The sequence below is a fragment of the Urocampus carinirostris genome, chromosome 10 (assembly GCF_059441175.1).
Source record: "Urocampus carinirostris isolate Australia breed hairy pipefish chromosome 10, RoL_Ucar_1.0, whole genome shotgun sequence".
In the NCBI taxonomy this organism is placed as follows: Eukaryota; Metazoa; Chordata; class Actinopteri; order Syngnathiformes; family Syngnathidae; genus Urocampus; species Urocampus carinirostris.
In genome coordinates this window covers 26,988,617-27,010,089 of record NC_142358.1, presented here as the reverse complement: position 1 = coordinate 27,010,089, position 21,473 = coordinate 26,988,617, and the positions used below count along the sequence as shown (strand labels likewise).

The window sequence follows — 21,473 nt, the reverse complement described above, 5'->3', positions numbered from 1 at the left end:
ATCTTTGATAGTGTCAATAGATCCGTCCGGTTTGAACAAATTCATTGACACTAATAACAGCAAACAAACAATGTGAGGTTCAGGTCATTGAAGAATGATTCTGATGTTTTTTTCCTTAAAGTACTTGCATATTATTAACGTTGTGACGGCTACTGGCGTAGTTTTCCAAAAAGTATATGTCCAAAAATAAATCTGTGATCTTTGAAGGCGAATACGCGAAAAACGATCCGTTTGAAGTCAAACATTACGTATTCAACGTAACAGAAGAGACGAATCAGGTACGTTTGCGAGTACCCGGATGAGAGCTACCGCCATCTTTACTCCATTCCCTGTGTGTGCTACCGGCTGGGCGGAACTCAAATTCGAAAAGACTCAGTTGGGTGGCGAGCAACCGCTGACACTCAGGCACACTTTTGCATTGCCTTTCCCCCTCCCCGGCGCTTTTCACGGATCACACGAGCGGCTCTATTAGCCATGGCAGAGCGAGAAGATTACGTTTATCGGGCAAAACTCGCTGAGCAGGCCGAGCGTTATGACGGTAAGCGCAACTGGACTTATTGCTCACCGCTGGGGTGTACCCTCCCTTTGCTAGCCAATTCATTTGAACTAATTGGAGCTTAGTTTGGGCTTTTACGCAACCGTGAAATGTAGCTTTGTTACATGGCGAGCGACGCGCTGTTGTGACTGGGTTAAAAAAAATGCTAAATAAAGGTTTTCCAACAGCTGTCAAAATTGAAAGGGGATTTAACAAGTGCCGCCCAGAGGCTAGCGTTAGCGAAAGGGCTACAACAAAATGGCGGATCGGTAGAGCGTGAGAGCTGTCAGTTGCTACCTTCCTTCATGGAAGCTCAACTTACTTTAGCTTTTCTTTAAGGCTCATTTTGGCTTTGCAAATGTGTTCTTATCAATCACGGCCACGTCTGTTGTGAGGACGGTTCTACTTCACTGGCCTGAGTTCAACGTGTGGGGTGGGGGGCGGACAACTGTTGACTGGGGCTGCAACTAAAGACTTTTAATAGTCGACTATTCGGCGACTATTGTAGCGACTTGTTGAATACAGTAATCATGCGGGGGTGTCAAACTCAATTGCGCTCGGGGGACACTTGCGCCTACAATAGCAGAAAAATATTCACATTCCGGACTAGTAGATTAAAGAGAACTACCGTGAAATCCGGACTATAGAGCGCACCTGATTAAAAGCCGCACGCACCACATTTAGCGGACATTATTGGTTTTGTCCTTACACAAGCTGCACCTGTATATAAGCCGCATGCGCCAACATTTAAACATGTAACACAGTCACAAGTTTATCCCAAACCTGACTTTAGGTGACGCGATTGTAACTGCAAATATAATACACAATCCATCCACCACAATCGGCACCATGAATGGAAAATTATACCGGTAGTTAGAATTTAATGCAAACTTTTAAAGTCCAGGTCCTGTTGAAAGTAATCCAACGAAAAAATGTATATTTCCAAAGTTAAGGGTGGGAAAAATATATCTCTGCAACAACAGAGATTTAACTCCGCTTTACCCCACTTCCTGTCAGCCCGCGTTTGCTCCGCCCCTTCTTTTTGATTTGCTCGTAGAAAACATATCATAATAAGTCTCTGAAATAAATACATTCCAAAAATATACAGTTGCAAATACATATTATACATGGTTACACATATTTACAAAGAAAGATGGTACACCGAGAGAGTTTTCAAAGCTTTAATAATAACAATAATATAACTTTCATCCCAAACCGTGCCCGTGAAAGGTACCACCACGCTACTCCTAACATGCTCGCAACGCACAAAGCGTAGCTGTTAAAAAAAGCCGTACAGCAATTGCGAAATTCACGGTAAACCGTCCTCGTCTTTCTCCCCATAACTGTCTTCCTCATAATCGGAACGAACCTCTGTCCTCTGTCATACGGACAATTTGAACATAAACTAAGAGGATGCAGTCTACCTCGGCGCACAATTCCACTGGTCTAAATTTTACCTTTTGTACTTGAGTGCCGCTGGTGGCCGTTAGAAAAATTACATAAATTGGCCGCTTCACTGAATAAGCCGCAGGGCTGAACATTTGGGAAAAAAGTAGCGGCTTATGGTCCGGAATTTACAGTATGTGCAAAAGAGAGAGTGAGTTAGAGAGAAAGATGAAAAAGAGTGAGAACAACACAGTGAGAGAAAGAATGGTTGTGGTAAAGCGAAAGGGAGAGGATGAGCGAAGGACAGAATAAGAATGTGCGAGAAAAAGAATCTAAGCGAACAAAAGAAAAGAAGGAAAAACAACAGAAAAAAAAGATTGCAGAGAGAGAGAGAGGTGCCTGCCTTTGTCAACATCAAGTGCACATATTAAAAAAACACAGCTCACTTTTCTCTTGTGCTGCTCTCAGCGTTCCTCTCGCGGGCCGGATTAATACCCTCGACAGGCCTGGTGTGGTCCATAGGGCGCATGTTAGGCATCCTTTAAGTAATCCCACGTTTTTCGCTGGGTTCCTTTTTAAAAAGGTCCCATGATAGTTATACCTGCAAAGTTGAAACTTCCATTTATTACTATACATTGAAACGAAAGAACAAACCCAATTTACAGGCTCAAGCATTTGTTTAACAAATGTAGGTGGGCAACACAATGTCTAGAGCTGCACAAAAGTAAAACTTTAAAGGCCTTATTAAGAAGAAAACACATATTGTATCTATATTCAACGGAAAACGTTTATATATCCTGTTTGTCCTCTTATTGAAGCCACATCTTTTTCCAACATTTTAGAAAAAGCGCCAGGGAGCCACTGGGTAGTGCCATAGAGGCACATGTGGCTCCAAAAGTAAGTTTAGCAGGTTGAGAAGTCCAGATTTGTTGGCAATAGAAAGCATCATCCTCTGCCTCGTTCGGCCCAGCCGCTGGTGCTTTTGTCAGTCCAAAGCGTTTGTTCTTTTTACATGGCTTTTAGAGATACTTGTAATTGAAAAAGATTTGTGTGTACGTAATGTAGGTTCACTAAGATGTTTTATGAACGCGCACAACTCAGCGCAATGTCATTGCCGCACAGGCGGACACAGGCAGAAAAGGGGCGGGGCGACTGTTAAGACAATCAGAATGCAGAACATAATGAACGATGAAAATCCGCGATATAGTGAAACCAAGATAAGTAGACCCAAATACAGCAAAGGAATTACTGTAATGGGATCAATTTTATTTTTGAATTTAGCATGACATTGACTTCATGATTTGGCAAATGATAATAAACACCTGAAAAATGGGTACAATGAAAAAAGTACATATTTTGATGAACATACTGCAGACTCGTACAAAAATGGAATAGAAATATCCTACCCAAAGCCAATAAGGCAGAGTGCTCTGTTAGTAAATACATACGACCATGAATAAACACCTGTCCATTTCTTAAGGACAGGCAAATAGATCAAAATCAAGTTAAAAAAATGTATCCCGGTAAACCAGGGGTGGGCCAATTTTTTTAGTCGTGGGCCGCATTGGGTTCGAATATCTGGATTAGGCGTCTGACTATGAGGGGAAAAATTGATTCATTGATTTGATAGTCTGGAATCCGATACATCTCCAAAACTGTAACTGACATGTACATGTTATATTTAATTTGATATTTGTTAAAAAAAAAATAAAGGCTTGGTTTTGAAAAACTCGGATTTAAAAAAAAATGAATCTATTTTTATCAATAAATTTGATAACCTGCATTGGAAAAACTAAATCAAGACTGATACATTTTTTTGCGCAATATTGAACTAATTATATGATACATAAGACAAATACATGATGATAAAATGGCAAATATGGAAAATGTTTTCATGCTTTTTTTTTTTTTTTTTTTTTTAAATTAGGTGAGGAGCTACCTTAAGGGAGACAAGGGTCAAGAGTGCCACCCAAAAGTTATTTTTACCATATTGTCACACTAAACCCTAACCCAGGTAATTTTTCTAGGGCTTTTAATAAATATTTAGGAATTTTTTTTCGACCATAATTTGCATTTAGGTCTCAGATTTTTTTCAAATTGTGCAGCACGCCCTATCGTACAGTACGTCTTGTGTCTCATGCAGAGTGGCGGATGTAGACTAGCTCGGTGGCCTTATGGTTTGGCACCCACCCCCAAGAGTGGGAACTGGTTCGAGCCTTATACGAGTCAAGACTTACAACGTTTTTCGGTGAAATCCGATGTAGTTGTGAGATCATTCACATTTCCAACTAAATGCGTTCTCCTGTGACTTCTACACATCCCATATGTAAACACTACCACAACCCACTTGCGCGGAAGAGGACACGTGACGTCACGTGCAATGCATTGTTGGCGGAAGTACTCGTGGATGCTAACGCCATATTTTTTTTTAGCAATTTGAAAGTTATTGTTATTGTCTTGGTGCTTTCTTTTCTGTGTGATTTGTACACTTGGAACAGTTCTATGGTGGCACTGAAACTTCCAGTGGATTATAATTAAAATAATGGATTGTCGACGCTTGGGCTAAAGTGTCTGCCAGGACTTTTGTTCTAACTTTTGGAAAGTGACTCTGAACGTGAAGAAAGTGAACCGTTAAATGTCGATTAAGCAAAACCGTTCTGGACAAAAACAGGACGAGGATTCTGTCGGTTTTGTTTGATTATGGATGCTTTGCACCAGTACTTTTTTTTTAATAAAAGGAAAGGTTTTATCCGTGTGTTTTAAATTGTAATTAATACTCAAATAAACAACAACAAAATTCAGTTTTGCTTCCATTGTATTTCCTAATAAGCTCCCAAACTTAAGAGGTTTTTGTACGCGTACATAATAAAATGGTGTTGACGCCATCTTTTCTGTATGTTACCACTCTAGACAGACGCTTTTGCGCTTGAGAAACTTAGCAGAGATTATAGTCATGTTAAATGCCTCACTTTTGGAAAAAAATATTTTTGAGCGACAGCAGTATTTTGACAATGGAAGTCATTGTCGACTACTTCTATTCTTAATTTTTGTCTGCAACTTTGACTAATCATTGCAGCCTTGCTGTTGACATAATGGGCTTTTGCTCGGGTTCTAGTGGCTTGAAAGACCAAGTATTCCTCCTTTTTTGACCTTGATCGCCCCGTTAGAATGACATACCATTAGTGGTCTCACATGAGCTGTTTTTAGATGGCCGCCTTTGCGACAGTTACAGGTTGCTTAGTAACTTTAAATGAATGTATGATGACTCACTCATGGGATTTGGAGCTCCAGGAGACGTTGATTGATGGTCAACTGACTGCATGGAAACCCGGCTGGAATGTGGTCAACTTTATGTGGTTATTCTACAACAGGTTTTTTTGTTTTTTTTTTGTTTTTCCATTTCGAGAATTGAAATACAACTGTCAGTTTCGGACTTGAGTGTGTTACCTTCACATTTTCGTTGAATGCGATCATTCAGGTACTGCAGGTTTGAGCTGCATGTTTGGCACCATGAATGTTTTATCTGTCTTGTTTAAACTGGCGTATCCTCCCTCATACTACCGTGTCGCTTTCCACATCTTAAATGTTCCCAAATTGTATACCAATTCGATCTAAAAAAAATATATATCACTATCACGGATTATCTTAACTTTTTAAACTGATCTTGTATTCATTTATTGAATGGCTCAAAAAATCATCACAATGGTTATGCCATTTTAATTGATGCATGGGCAAAACCATGCAGCATTTTTTTCAACTGTTTAAAAAATAAACTTTTGATTTCTGTTGGTGAAGTATCTCATGTAGGCTAGGTTTGCACTGCTGGGAAATCAGATTTTTTTGCACGGACGCAACCTATTGTCGTTCTGTCCGAATGGCACATGTCCGCTTATTTCATACCACTTTCTTATGTGGTCCTAATTCCGATACATATCCAATCTGGTGGAATGCGACTTCTGTGTGAATGGACAGGGCGCGTTTATGCGACCTGACCCGGACGTCGATAGGTGACAAATGTCACTCTTCAGCCTTCAATCAGGCGAAAGGAAGAGGCAAAGTCACCAACCACGGAGGACTATTCATGGAAGATGAGCACTTGTTTATTTTGTAACTCACAGAACTGGATTCACAACATGTTGCTCGATGTCACTGATGTTAACAACAGTGGCGGTTATTGATAAAGCATTAGTATCCTCTAGTGCAGGGGTTGGTCATATATTCCTCGCAGGCCATATATGGCTCTTCGAATGACTTTGTATGGCTCGGAGACAAAATTGACTGCAAAATTTCTCCATGTCGTTTTAAATTTGCACCCGGGGCAATTTGACTGAGCGGGTGAAGCTCTGCAAAAACTCCCAGCACTCCCTCCTGTCCTTCACCCTGCGCCGCCTGCGTCAATTGTTAATACTTCGGGATCTTTGATTGCAGAATTTTGACGCTGTTTTAAAGAACTGCACTTTGTTTTGAAATAATTATTTATGAAAAAAATTAAGGTCAACACGAGTCTCAAAGATCTTAAGTACCAACGATAAGACGCCCATAAAAGTCTCAGGTTTTCTTCAAATTGTGCGGCGCTCCCCAGTGTGCAGTGCGCCCTGTGTGTGATGTAAAGCGGCGGGCTCAGCTGAGGACACGATTGTGCTAACAGAGACTGAACTGAGTTGTCATTTTACTTAGCCTTGTAAATCTAAATATTGACAGGATGTTTGGACACAAGAAATGCTATTTATATAGCTTTCTACACTAGAAGTCTCAAAGGGCAGCACAGACCAATGACTAGCACATACTACAGACTATTATTACACCATCTGACCTAAAGGGCAAGGAAAATGAAGAAACATTGAGAAGGGACCACACATGTCCTAATCTTCCTTCCAGGATGACCAGGCTGCAATGAATGTTGCAATACATAGACATTCTACAGATCCGGCCCCGAATGGAAAATGCAGTGGAACCTGCAGATCTCTTCTTGGCTCTTGGGATCACTAGCAGAACAGCTTTTTCTGAGTAAAGGCTCAGCAGGGGTGAAACAAAATGTGAAAGATATGAGGGGGCAAATCCCTGCTTAATTTTGTATAATCCCAACAGGGCTGGGACTGCAATTAACGATTATTCCAGTAATCGACAAATAGGTAGATTAATTTTTCGATTAATCAATGAATAATTTAGAATTTTTTTAAACAAAGTTTTAATTTTCTGTTTATTCAAATAATGTTTTGGACGAATAAAAATACAACAGTGTATTCTATAATTAAAAAAAAAAAAATAATAATTCAAGTGTTTGTCAAATAGCTTAACAATAAAGAAAAATGCATACAAATGTATGATAAAAGCCTGCAAACATGTAAGATACATTTTTATAAAGTGAAAAAAGGAGAGAATTGATCCGAGGGTAATGTGAGTACTTCATCGGATGTTTGTTTGAGGCTTTCTCTTTATTACAATAGTACAGTTCTTAAACATGTCCCCAAAGGGAGTAAGAAGCCAAAGCTTTTATGTGCCTTCATTGATTCGTTTATCTTCTTTGCAGGAAAGACTTTTTCAAAATCAAAACAAGAAAATAGAACTTTTTTTGGCCTGGCACAGGGGCTTTTCAATGTTGTGCGAGAATGTTGGACCTTGAAGTTCCTGATTGTTCTGAGACAAGTGTCTGCTCTGTAGAGAAACACTGTTGAATATTCGTTGCTTTCTTGCTTTGTATACTAATAACCGGGATTTAAGTTACAATATACTTTCAAATTTTAACATGTTTTTACAAACTGTTTTTATCCCTAGTGTTATGCAAAATCCTAATGGTTTTCTTCTATAATTTAATCAATATTCTATATTGCTCTTATATGGATTTCCCCAAATCTGTATCCAATAAATTAAGTAAGGAAAATTAATAAATTGTATTTATATGAAGAGTTTTCTGGCTCAAGTATGTTTTCTAGGGGCAGCACGATGGCTGAGACGTATTGTGCGGTGTTTGCATGTTCTTCCTTGCGTGGGTTTCCTCCGGCCACTCCGGTTTCCTCCCACATTCCAAAAATATGCATGGCAGATTGATTGGCCGGTCCAAATTGTCCCTAGGTGTGAATGGGTGGGTTAGTTGTCTGTCTCTGTGTGCCCTGCGACTGTCTGGCAACCAGTTCAGGGTGTCTTCTGCCCACTGCCCGGAGATGGCTGGGATGGGCTCCAGCACCCCCCGCGACCCTACTGAGGACTGTCTTTTACTTATAACTGCAATGTCTGCATCTTATTGGGCATTTAATTTTCTTTTATACAGCACAGTTAGTTGCATTTCAGTATCTAAGTGTTCTATAAATACATTTCTAGTGCAAAATAGTCTTGGTGCGCCCTCTGCCGGACTAAATGGGTACTACTAGCATGCACTCTTATTTGCATTGAAAAGATGTGCTAAGAGATGATCTAAGTCGTTGGCAACGCTTTTAATAGTTGATTTTACTCGATTTTAACGATTCGTTGTTGCAGCTCTAAATATAACCTTAGAATCACATCTTAAGCTGACAGGATGCCAAATGCAGGTTAGCTTGCATACATTAAAAATATTATTTTCAGTCATAAAAAGCATTCCGCTCTGCCACAACTTTTTGAAATACTTGAAAGAAACGGTAGGTTTGACACAGGTCTGTAATCACACAGGCTTTCCAGATCGAAGGTAGGTTAATGACAGCGGACTTAAAAGCCACTGGAACAACACCTGAGGGCGGCAATTTATTGATAATGTTTAAAACTGAAGGTCCTAGGATCCGTAAAGATCTTTAACCCCTAAACATTCCTGTAAAATTGGCCTAAAATCCTTATCTATGATAACCCCCCCAAAGTAAATTAAATGCTTTTCTTGAACCATTTGGAGAATATGGACAATTTTGAAAGGTAACACTCTGAAGTTGTGTCCAAAACTGAAAAAAATCAATCCCAATATTTGAAATTATTGGCCCAAGTGAAATATAAATTTGCCAAGATTTGAGTGCTAGACGGTCTGCTTTTAAATAGCGCTTATCAAGTAACTGAAGACCTCCAAAAGCTCTTTACATTCTGCTTCACACTTACCCATTCACACACACAGTCATGCAAGGAGACTACCTGTGTTTTGAAGGCATTTAGGGTTTCAGTGTCTTGCCCAAGGACACTTTGACATTTAACTGTGAGGAGCCGGGAATGGAACCTGTGACCTCTCCCTAGACCAGCGCTCTACCTCCTGAGCTTGTGACGCTCCCATGAAAACTGGTCGTCTCTAAATGGCCTCTTTTGGAAACGCCTAAACCTACCCTTGGAAAAATGTGTAAAATGCAATGTTTCGTTTTTCAGATTCAAAATCTAATTTGGCAAGGTACCAGGTTAGGCTTCAAGCTATTGTCTCGCCTGTTTTCCAGCTAAGATGACCATCCTACACTCGTCTGCAGGAATTTAATTGGCAAAAAGAATTTGGGGGAGAAAAAACTTCTATTCCTGTGTGTTCCAACTTGGATTACTCAATGTTAGTAGCACTTGCAGTGATTATTTCAGTTGGGGATAACTTAAGACGCCTACCTTTCAAAAGCGACCAAAGCCATCTATATTCTCCAAAAGGTCCAAAAACAGCATATCAATTTACTTTAGGTACACCTTGGATTGGGATTTAAGGCGAATTGTAAAAGGGACGTTAAGGGGTCAATTAACTGTACTATGTGGTTAAAATTATTGCACTTTTTTGTAGGACTACAAACGTCTACCTGATGTTCATTTATCCTACTAGTGGGTTGCAAAGTATGAGGCATCCTTAAAAAGTTAACAACTAAATATAGTATGTGTTAGTATCTGTTAGTATGTGTTAACAATGCCCAACTAAGTTCAAAGAGCCTTTATACGTTTGTTTCTTCAAGGATGAAAATCGTGAAAGAAAAGGACTGTTTCAGATAAAGTCCAAATACCACGGCACAGATTTTCTCGATACAGCTAATTATCATCTAATATCAAAATGTAAATTTTTTTGAATAGATCTAATAATTTCTTGCTTTGGATTTTACCAAAAATGGAAAAAACATGTGCAAATTCACATTTTCATCTTTTGTTTTTGTAACATTTTCATTTTGGAGAGCAACATGTTCTGCTCTCTACCTAGATGCTGTCTTTTATCACGTTATCTATTGAATAAAGCATAAAAATAAATAAAGAAAAGGCACTAATGGATATTCACACCATTTGTTAAATGTTACGAATGGTACTGGGGATTGGTATGTGAGAAGCCAGCAATGTGTGCCCGGTTGTATCAAATGTTTTAAATAGTAGTCTTTGTATTTAGCATTTATGGGAAACAATATTTCCTTCGATTTTAGGGATATGTGTCTGACTTTTCTTCCCCATTTTTTTGAAAGTGTTGTATTCCTGCGTAGAACCAACATGTTGGTGTAAAACAAAGCAAACTATGGATTTTGTATTTTGGACTTACAGCTATGAAATAGTGTACATTTATGTAGCAGGAGATGCATGTTGTCAACTGAAACAGATTATGCACGTCTTTTCTGAATGATCACCAGTAACAGCGACTGTTTTGTGATGTCAAAATGTAATACAATTGTAAAAAAAAACAATACTATAGAGTTTAAATGTTTACAATAATTGGATATGCTCCAGTAACTCTTGGAGCAGGTGGGAGGCAGCTGGTGGCCCAGGCTGAAGAAACTTGGACATGAATACCTGTACACAGGATATTTAACAATTGACCAATCGTATTAAATTGCTTTGCTTTTGTCATTTCCATAGAAATGGTGGAATTTATGAAGAAGGTGGCGGGCATGGATTTGGAGCTCACTGCAGAGGAGAGGAACCTATTATCAGTGGCTTACAAGAATGTCATTGGGGCCAGGCGAGCCTCTTGGAGGATAATCAGCAGTATTGAACAGAGGGATGAGAAGAGCAAGGGTGCAGAAGAAAAATTGAAGATGGTTCGGGAATACAGGAAAACTGTAAGAAATTTACATATTACCCGTTGTTGCAAGCGTGCTTTGGAGTTTAAAGTGTTTTATGTGGTGATGTGAGATCACCATCTTCTATTTATATTACACATTACGAGCTGCTACCGAACAGACTGTGTCTGAGTCATAGCTGGCAACTTGTGCACTCACTTGCCATTATGAAAGGAAATAAGAGCTGGCTATTACTCAGGGAGAGGCCAGAGTTTGTCACAGAGATGGGAGAGGCTGTTGGATTGCAGTCAATTGTCAGCTGGGCAATCATGCTGGAATATACTTATTCTACCTTAGCCAGTAAGAAAAGTTTAGTTTTAAATTCAAAAATGAGTCTAAAACCCCACAATGAAGCAAGTATTTTTGAATGGTGTCAAATTAAGTTCTCCTTTAGGATTACGGAGGAAATACATTTTTAACTATCTGTGCTTGTCCTGGCAGGTTGAAGATGAGCTTAAATCAATCTGTGGTGACATTCTGGAGGCATTGGAAAAGCACCTTGTCCCCTCTGCAGTTGCTGGAGATTCAAAAGTCTTCTACAGCAAAATGTAAGTGTGGCGGGGTGGGTCCAACTTTTTAAAGGAATGACGTGTAATTTTTTGGTTTATCATATTTTCCGTCCTATAAGGCGCACTTGATCGTATGGAGCACACCCAAAATAGTAGTTTGTCATATATTTTTCATAAGGTGCTCAGGATCATAATGCACAATTTAGACTCCTTTGTGTATTTCCTTTGGGTTCCTTATACACCTACTGTATATGTTGGGGCAATGAATGATCAGTCGATGAGTGGCGCTGATTAAAATCGCCGTTTGCTACAGGAACCGAACCTGGGTTCCATCGGTGGCGGCACCGGCACTTAACCCACAGTTGTACATAAGACATATCAGAAGGCCTAGGACCTTATCTCATCAGCACATGAATTTCACTCACTGTGCAAGAAACACTGATTTGCATAGTGTATTTTGTTCTGCATTGTGATAGGTTAGAGTCACCACTTTTTTACCTGTGCGTCAATAACGTTGCAATTTAAAATATACACGTATATAACTTGTAACTTATATAACTTGTATCGTATTTTTGACTTTCTGTTGTCTATTTGTCATTTTCGCTATTGACGCACAGGTGAAGAAGTGGAGACACTGTTTAATCAGAATGCACTACGCAAATCAGTTTTTCTGGCACCTTGAGTAAAATTAGTGTGATAATTAGGAATCAGAATTTTCCGCGGATTTCCGCTGTTTTTGAACCCCAAAGGTCATTCCCGTAAATCGTCTAAATTCGATGAGAAAATATTTTGGGGGGGTGAGGTATGATACGTGACTGTTTCATCACCCCAAGTTAGCAGTTAGAGATCGCGAGAAAAATCGGCAAAAAGAAGCGCAGCGCATTAGATCTATAACACACAACAAATAGATCGACTCCTACCATTGGTCGATAGGTTCGCTGATAACCAATCAGCAGAGCTTTTGTTCAGAGCATTGGCTTTCTCAAACATGGCACTCCTTCCGGTCTTTTCAAACGGTGAAATGAGTGTTTGAAAAAGTAAATATGAAAATACTAAGAAAAGAAGACGAGGCTTTTGTCTCCGAGATTGATAAAGGAATCAAGAATAAATTTAAGTGGTCATGGCTGGAGAAGACTGTCACAGACTGACATGTATTTTCTTTAAGCATGTTCAGTTTGTGCATTCTATTTTCAAATTAATGATGAATGGTTATTAATGTATATATTTTCATATATATTGTTGATTAGTAGCTAAATACAAGGTCCATCTTCATCATCAAAACACAACAACAATGGTGATTGTTGTAACATTGTAATCCCCCAATTGTTTTAAACATCTTAAAACTGAAAAAAATACATGGTTTCTGTTTTGTTGGATTTAATTCATTCTAGTGCAATTTTCACATAGCAAATAAGATAAATGCCGTTGGCTTCGGGTGGGTTTGCCCCCCTGAGCCCCCCACCGGGCTCCGCCCTGGACCTGGCCGGGGCCTGCGGCCCCTGGACCCTGGCTATTTCAGCTGAAAATGAAAATCTCCATTATGATCCCTGGATAATGAGAAGCTCTAATGCCTTTCCATATGTTAACTGTAACACTTTACTGCCAAGAACAAATTTTGAATCCCGTTGCATATAATGCTTTTCATTCTTGTCCAGCGATTATTATCAATTGATTGCTCAAATACGGCAGTAGACTGTAAAACAATGGTTCCCAAACTTTTGCAGGCTGGCGCCCCTTTGGCTCCCCAGTGCACTCCTAGTGCCCACTGCCCACTTTGGGAACCACTGCTTTAAAATCTCATCTGTGACACACACATTTTGCATTTTCAATTTTATCCACCGTATTCAGTGGTGTATATAAGGCGTACTGGGTTATAAGGCGTACTCTCGAATTTCTGGACATTTGGGGTTTTTAAGTGCACCTTTTAGTCTGGAAAATTCAGTATTTTTTGTCTATTGTTTTGTGACTCATATTATATTCAGCAAAATGCCCTGCATCACGACAGATGCGATTACTAGCATAACAGTAAAATGATTCATGTGCAATTTTAGGATAGGCGACTACCACAGGTATCTGGCAGAGTTCGCTACTGGTAATGGCAGAAAGGAGGCAGCAGAGCAGAGCCTGGTTGCCTACAAAACCGCTACTGATCTTGCCACAAATGAGCTGCCATCCACGCACCCAATTCGCCTTGGTCTCGCCCTCAACTTCTCCGTCTTCTACTACGAGATTCTCAACTCGCCAGATCGTGCTTGCAGGTTTTTGTTGTGGCTTTCCTGTGTTCTAGCAGTATCATGCCTTGTTGAATGATTGTTATTTAACTCATTCAATTCCAGACGTTTCTCAAATGGGAAGAGCCCGTGCCAGCCAGTTTTTGTCATTTTTTACTCATTTTTGAAGGCCAACCGAAAATGTAGTTTTTTAGCTATACTGTATAGCCATTTGACTTATCAAAAGAAAGCTTCAACCACCTTTTATTAGAACTTTATAACTTTTGGGATTTTTTGCATCTGTGATACTTCCAATATCTAAACAATGACTGATGCAATAACTAGTAAACTGGTAAAGTGATCACATGATTGCCCAATACACCTACTCGCCACATGGGGCTGCCCACACTCTCATTCCGCTGATAAATGAAGCAACACTAGAAAGTGGATGCTCCCTAGATGTGGGGATACAGAGCTGAACAAAACCACTCCTGTCATTTTATGATGATGTTTCAGACTGAAATCGTTCCTATAGACTTGATACTTATTGATCAGATGTGCCAAGCACTTGATAATAGTTTTCTTTTTTTGAAATAAAACAAAAATGTATTTGTACGTTTTGGTACCCTTGGACAATGCTTCTGAAAACGTACTTGTATGATATTGCACTAAATGAGTTAATGAACTCAACTGGTCTGATCAGGTTTTACCTAAATGAGAAATTGCTTCATATTTGTAGGTTCAGATCACAATTTGGGCTAACAAATGTTCTGTATATCTGCTCAGGTTGGCAAAGGCTGCGTTTGATGACGCAATTGCGGAGTTGGACTCACTGAGTGAAGATGGCTACAAAGACTCTACACTTATCATGCAATTGTTACGTGACAACCTGACATTGTGGACTTCAGATATGCAGGGAGAAGGTGAGATGCATTCATTAGCCACACCTGTCTATAAGTGTCTTGGCTCTCATTGAAACATGAGATATTTACAGAAAGACGGTACACAGAAACAGTTAATAGTATACTGGACTGTCTCAGAAAATTAGAATATTGTGATAAAGTTCTTTATTTTCTGTAATGCAATTAAAAAAACAAAAATGTCATACATTCTGGATTCATTACACATCAACTGAACTATTTCAAGCCTTTTATTATTTGAATATTGCTGATTTTGGCTTACAGCTGAAAAAAAACTCAAAAATCCTATCTCAAAATATTAGAATACTTCCTCAGACCAAGTAAAAAAAATAATTTTATAACAGCAAAACTAAATCAAACATTTGAAAATGTCCATTGATGCACTCAGTACTTGGTTGGGAATCCTTTTGCACGGATTACTGCATCAATCCAGCGTGGCATGGAGGCAATCAGCCTGTGGCATTGCTGAGGTGTTATTGATGCCCAGGATGCTTCGATAGCGGCCTTCAGCTCATTTGCATTTGTAGGTCTGGTGTCTTTCATCTTCTTCTTAACTATACACCACAAATTCTCGATGGGGTTCAGGTCAGGGGAATTAGCAGGCCAATCAAGGACAGTGATGCCATGGTCAGTGCACCAGTTACTGGTGGTTTTGGCACTGTGGGCAGGTGCCAGATCATGCTGGAAAATGAAATCCTCATCTCCATAGAGCTTTTCAGCAGATGGAAGCATGTAGTGCTCTAAAATATCTTGGTACACAGTTGCATTTACTCTAGACTTGATGAAACACAGTGGACCAACACCAGCAGCTGACATGGCTCCCCAAACCATTGCTGACTATGGGAACTTCACACTGGATTTCAAGCAACTTGGATTTTGCTCTTCTCCAGCCTTTCTCCAGACTCTGGCGCCTTGACTTCCAAATGAAATGCAAAACTTGCTTTCGTCTGAAAAGAGGACTTTGGACCACTCTGCAACTGTCCAGTGCTTCTTCTCCATAGCCCAAGTCAGACGCTTCTTCCGTTGTCTTGAGTTTAGAAGTGGCTTGACCATGGGAATACGGCTATTGTAGCCCATTTCCCGGACACGTCTGTGAACTGTGGCTTTTGATACCTGGACTCCAGCTTCAGCCCACTGTCTTTGAAGCTCCCTCAAGTTCTGGAAGCGGCTCTTCTTCACAATTTTGTTAAGGCTGCGGTCATCTCTCTTGGTTGTGCAGCGTTTCCGGCCACATTTTTCCCTTCGAACAGACTTTTTGTGGATATGCTTTGAAACTGCACTCTGTGAACAGCCTGCTCTTTGAGAAATTTCTTTTTGTGTCTTACCCTCCTAATGGAGGGTATCAATGATGGTCCTCTGGACAGCAGTCAGATCAGCAGTGATTTAGTTTACTGAACCAAGCTGAGTGTTTTTAAGGCTCAGGAAACCCTCGCAAGGTGTTTCGAGTTAATTAGATGATTCAGGTGATTAGTTGAATAGCCTACTTGTATACTTTTTCATGATATTCTAATATTTTGAGATAGGATTTTTGAGTTTTCTTAAGCTGTAAGCCAAATTCAGCAATATTAAAATAATAAAAGGCTTGAAATAGTTCAGTTGATGTGTAATGAATCCAGAATGTATGACATTTTTGTTTTTTTAATTGCATCACAGAAAATAAAGAAGTTTATCACAATATTCTAATTTTCTGAGACAGTCCAGTACAGTACCCTAACCTCCTTAACATACCGACAAATGCCGGTGGGCCGCCCGACTTTTGATAAACATGTACGACGTCACCAGTCACTAAAATACTTCACACATAAGTGGAAAGCTTAAACTCTTCGGATTCAAGGTATGATGACCAATTAAAAAAATAACTCATCAGGGAAACATCACGTTCAGTCTGAAACGAGATATCCGAAAGCTATAAAGCTGGCAATACTCCCCATTACGTCCTCTAGCCTTCTTCGACTAGACTTTAAATGTACACGAAAACAACTTTGTTACATCAAGGACAATCCATTGAATCCAACAGAGTAAAACATTTAGTCGAAAACACACGATAATGCCGACAGATAAATAGGAATCGGCCTTAAACATTTTTGCTTCGTTGGACGATGCTTCTTATAATCTGTACTCTTAAAATTATCCCCATTATGGAAGTTAGCCCTCCTCTTTTGATTGACACCTTTTCCGTGATGAGGGTCTGTTCTTGCTAGTTTTATTCATGCACAAAGCACAGAGTAACATTAAACTTGTCTTCCTTGACACATTGATTCCACTTGTCTCACTCTTACCTTTACTGCTAAAAATGCATAAACTACTCTCATCTTGCGTAAATCGCAAAGTTGAAAATTTAGGAATAAAGTTGAAAACTTAGGAATAAAGTTGAAAACTTAGGAATAAAGTTGCGGCTTATAGCCCAAATTTTACGGTAATTTGTTTTTAACAGTGTATTTACTTGGAGTTGCTTGCATGACTGGTACCAATTTGGAGGTATGGTTTACAAAGAATTTAGCACAGAATTATAGTTTTCTAAAATCATTTTGTTGATTGCCACGCTTACTTTTAAATGCTAAAAGTGTTATTGAGCTCCTTGTTGTGTACTTGTTGACCTCTCTTCTACAAATTAGATTTGAGTTTCCTAAATACAATTTATTGGCCCAAATAATTTTCACTTGTTAAACTAGTTATGTGAATTGAAAAGGTTGCTCACCTGCTGTCGTTCTGTCAATTCAGTTTAGCTAAGATGCTTCAGTAATTGGAGGTAGGCAGGTTTAGTTTCCCATTGAGCGATGAGAATTTAAAAAAAAAATCAAACAAGGACAATATAGACTTATTTGGGAGTAACTCAAATCAACTAACATAAAAAGCCCGTCTGCTAATTGCAGGAGAGATTGGCAGAATGAGCCTGTGAGTGTGTGCTTGCATGACAGTGCCCCCACGAAACTAGGAACGTATAAAACTAAGCTGTTATTTTGATAAAATGTAATACTTACACATTTGTTTTATCTTGGGGCGTTATGAGCCTTTAAATCTGGTCTTGATCTTTGCCATGCAAAGTCATGATTTGATACAACACATTCCTGACTCTTTCTGGCCCCCTCGCTCAACCCAACTGATTTGTTGGGAGTCATTAGGTGACCAAACCCCCCATTTCCAACCCCTATTGCCGAGCGCCAAGCAGGGAGCCAATGAGTACCAATGTTGTAAGTCTTAGGTATGACTCGGCCGAGGTTTGAACCAGCAAGCTCCCAGTCTCTGAGCGGCTGCCCTACCCCCAAGGCCACTGAGCTAATAATGTTATCTAAGGAAATATATTTTTTTTTCATGAGGCAAAGTGATCTTCAATGCATTTTTTAGTTAATGTTCAAAGCCAACTGGGATGGGCTCCAGCAGCCCTGCCAATCATAGTGATTGGCAGTTGGACGATGAATGAACTCATTTATTTGTTTATAAAGTCAAAAATATCGCCTACCACTATCACAAAATAACAACAACAATATCCAAATCACTTGAGTTGACGTTTTATAATAGGCTAATTCTCGATTTTTCCAGTACTTTCCTCGCTTCATCTACACCGGATCGTGAGCTAAGCATTGCTGTTTTGAGCAATTACCAATATGGAGTATTAGCACCCGTTAAATGGCTACTCGGACTGCGAAGAGGAAACTTTCTGCAATTAACGCCTCTTTCAAGCATGTTGTTGATCATGCTGAAATTCACAGAAACTGAGCAGCTGATCCAAAATTCACTGTACCATAGACTAATGTTAGAGAATGGGGGAATTGGGGAGTCGTCCTGAAAGATGAATAAAACCTTAAAAGTCCATAGATGATGAATCGGACTGTGAAGGACATGTACCACGGGCCGATTCAATGGCGGACAACATTCTCGCGGCCTAGCCTAGTAACACAAGTAATTATATTAATTGGATGGTCAAAGCCCCGACTGAGAGAGCGAGCCAGAGGGAGAGAGAGAGATAGAGATGCATTTCTTCAGTGGCCTGACGATGGCGCGGGACACATTCTCGACGAGATGCAGAAAGAAAGCAGCTGTTTCCTGACATGACACTATCAGACATCATATGAATTGGCAACTAAGATCTCAATTCAAGAGATAATGGCCGATCGGCGTGAATCTTGACTGTCCTCGCCCGACCGCCAAGTTTGAAACATGTGCACAAATCCGCCGTGGTTTGCAGTTTTTTTGTCCGTGTGAAACCGCCACCTGTTTGTCACTGAGACTACTCTTGTCCACTTTTGCAGAAGAACAGACCTCAGAAGTACTTCAAGATGTGGAGGGTGAAGCGCTGACCTAAGCCAGACTCTGCCAGCATAAGCCAACAACTTGTGACCCACAACTCGCACTCCTTCCTTTCCCTGTTTTTGTCCTTTTTCCTGTTCTCCAGTCCCAATCTTCTTTTTCTTTACTTTCTGCCACCCCAGGACCCAACAGGGCACTCAAGTCTGTCATGTTTTTCTTTTCTTATGTTTCAATATTTGTTCTTCATACAGTATTTTCCACACTCTAATGCGCACCTCCAGAAAAAGTCTTTTGTAAAAACTATCAGATCGTGTAGCGGTTGCACATTTTATGCAACTTACTGGTATATATTGGTGCAATGATTGATCAGTGGAAAAATGTTGCTGACCAAAATCGCAAAACACTATACACAACGGGAATCAAACAAGGGTCACAGCAGTAAAAGTGTGAAAATCTAACCACTAGACCAGTGGTTCTAAACTCGTCTGACTTCAGGACCCCCTAAAACTGCTTTAAAATATCCACATACTAAAAGAAATTAAAAATATTAAGTATGTACCTAAACATCGATAATCGTTTAATTATGCGGTTATTAAAGCTTAAAATCTATGTAAAAAAACTAAAAATATAACATTGTTGAACCATTTATTGTAAATTCCAGCAGCACACTCATACAGTATTTTTAATCGTTTCATTCTTTGACTCGATGGTCACTATTTTCCACTAACTCTCTAGGGACCCGCTATTGTGGGCAAATTACAGAAATAAAACCAACAAAATTACAATAAAATAAGATGTGGAGCAGGGCATTATTGCTACCTACTGTTATGGAGTGTAATAGACTCTCTGTTTTTAATCCTTTGCGATAATTTCCTAAGGAAAAGGCCCGTGACCCACTGAAAACGGGTCCGTAACCCACTTTTGGGTCCAGACTCACTTGTTGAGAAACACTGTTGTCCTGGTTAGGTTTTGGGTCTTACACTGCCGCAACCCATGTTCGATTCCCGTTGAATTCATTTTTTGGGGGGTGATATTGGTCAGCCATGTTATTCGATTATCAATCATTGCTCAATCATAGTAGTTTACCATCAAACCTTGTGTAACAAAACGACGAATAAACACTGTGCCCAGTATATAAGATGCACCCCGGTGAGGCGCACTTTCAAATTTCCGGGTGCACCTTTGGTCTGGAAAATACGGTATACTAGTCCTTACACCACTTCCTCCAGTCAGGAACTCCAAGGTGAGAGAGAAAGAAGTCCCTGGGTTTTGGTTTTCCTTTCTTCCCGGTACAAGCGGTTTTGAATTGTTCTATTGTGTTTTTTCTTGATGCTTTTCCTCAATATTTGTATCTGTTGCTGGATGTATTGAGAATCTTTCTTAATGTAATTACAGAAATTAACTTTTATTACTGAAAAATGTCGACGATTAGTTAATGGGAGCTATTTTATCTTTGTTTTTAGTATAACGGCGTTAACTTTTAATGGGCATGGGTTGGAGCGTCGCAAGTGTCTTATTTTATGTTAGTATTTCAGAGGATGTTGGCAACATTTGTGATATCCAAGTGGGGCAAAGAGGTGCTTTTTACACCGTAGACTTCTGTTTTTTTTTTTTTTTTCGGACTGTACTTTGTGTTTGATACTGTAACAGCGCGGAGACGCCTGAAGGTTGCATTATCACTATCGGTTCAAATTAGGGTCGAGGAAGAAACGAGCATGAGTTTTGGTTCCCTGCTAGTTCAACAAAATCGGCTTGTTTGTGCTAGCTAGTATTTTCTGCTGCTTTTCCCCACTTTTTACTGAAGCTCCTTTGGTTTAGAGCTTATTTCAACCGCAAGCTCTTCTGCTTGTCTACCCGTTTTGCTGCATCATGTGTAACTTTAGCTGATTTGTACTACTGGATATCTGACTGGCGCCACAGACGGGGATCTGTATTGTTCTTACTGAAACACAGCATGGAATTAACATTAAACAATCTACATAAAAAATATGCTTTTCCTTTTCTTTTTTGCTAAAGCCACACGGTTGCTTAGCCCTAGAGTATCCACCGGGTAATAATTCTCAATAGGGTCGGGTTCCGGGTCTCTACAGGGTTGAGATTTTCAGATACGTTGTCATCTTGTCTTTTTACATCAGCCTATCTTCTGACTGTCTGGCTATTGGATATACTGGTAAAGGCATGATGACATCATTTAGCGCACGTGTGTCAAACAGGCAGCCCGCGGGCCAGATTAGGCCCGCTGAGGGATTTAATCCAGCCCGCGAGACAACACTCAGAGAAGCGCAAGAGAAAAACAAGCAGCAGGTTGAAATATGTCAACTTGATGTTGCCAAAACCAGTAGCCTCTCACAAAGACGCTGTACTTGTATTTATTTTTCTTTATCTTGCTCTCTGTCTCTCTTCCACCCTTTTCTCCCACTCTGTCTCTTTCTCTCTCTCTCTCTCTCTTTCTTTTTCTCTTCCTTTCTTCCTCTGTCTCTTTCTCTCTTCCTACCTTTCGCACTTTCTTTTCTGTTTTTTCTCCTTCTGTCTTTCTATTTCTCTTTGGATTTCTTCCTCTCCCTTTCTTTCCCCCTCTCTCACGACTTCTCCTTTTATCTCTCTTGTTTCTAACGCTCTCTCCCTCTCTGTCCTGCCCTCTCTCCTTTTCCCTCCCTCTTTCTCTTATTTATCTCTCTTTCTTTCTCTTTAATCTACTAGCCCGGCCCCCGACA

The 21,473-nt window shown here is 39.8% G+C and overlaps 1 protein-coding gene across 1 annotated transcript; it reads left to right on the top strand.

Annotated features, from left to right (window-relative positions):
- The first annotated feature begins 303 nt into the window (after positions 1-303).
- Positions 304-20,761, top strand: ywhae1 (tyrosine 3-monooxygenase/tryptophan 5-monooxygenase activation protein, epsilon polypeptide 1). Its single transcript, XM_088346502.1, has 6 exons — positions 304-538; positions 10,670-10,872; positions 11,314-11,420; positions 13,433-13,639; positions 14,378-14,514; positions 18,762-20,761. Exons 1-6 carry the CDS (start codon positions 475-477, stop codon positions 18,812-18,814), a joined length of 771 nt encoding a protein of 256 aa, XP_088202628.1. The 5' UTR covers positions 304-474; the 3' UTR covers positions 18,815-20,761.
- The last annotated feature ends 712 nt before the right edge of the window (positions 20,762-21,473 follow it).

Coding starts and splice junctions, on each gene's coding strand:
- ywhae1 (XM_088346502.1), top strand. CDS start 475: ATGGCAGAGCGAGAAGATTACGTTTATCGGGCAAAACTCGCTGAGCAG. Junction 13,640..14,377: donor TCGCCAGATCGTGCTTGCAG/GTTTTTGTTGTG, acceptor ATATCTGCTCAG/GTTGGCAAAGGCTGCGTTTG. Junction 14,515..18,761: donor TTCAGATATGCAGGGAGAAG/GTGAGATGCATT, acceptor CCACTTTTGCAG/AAGAACAGACCTCAGAAGTA.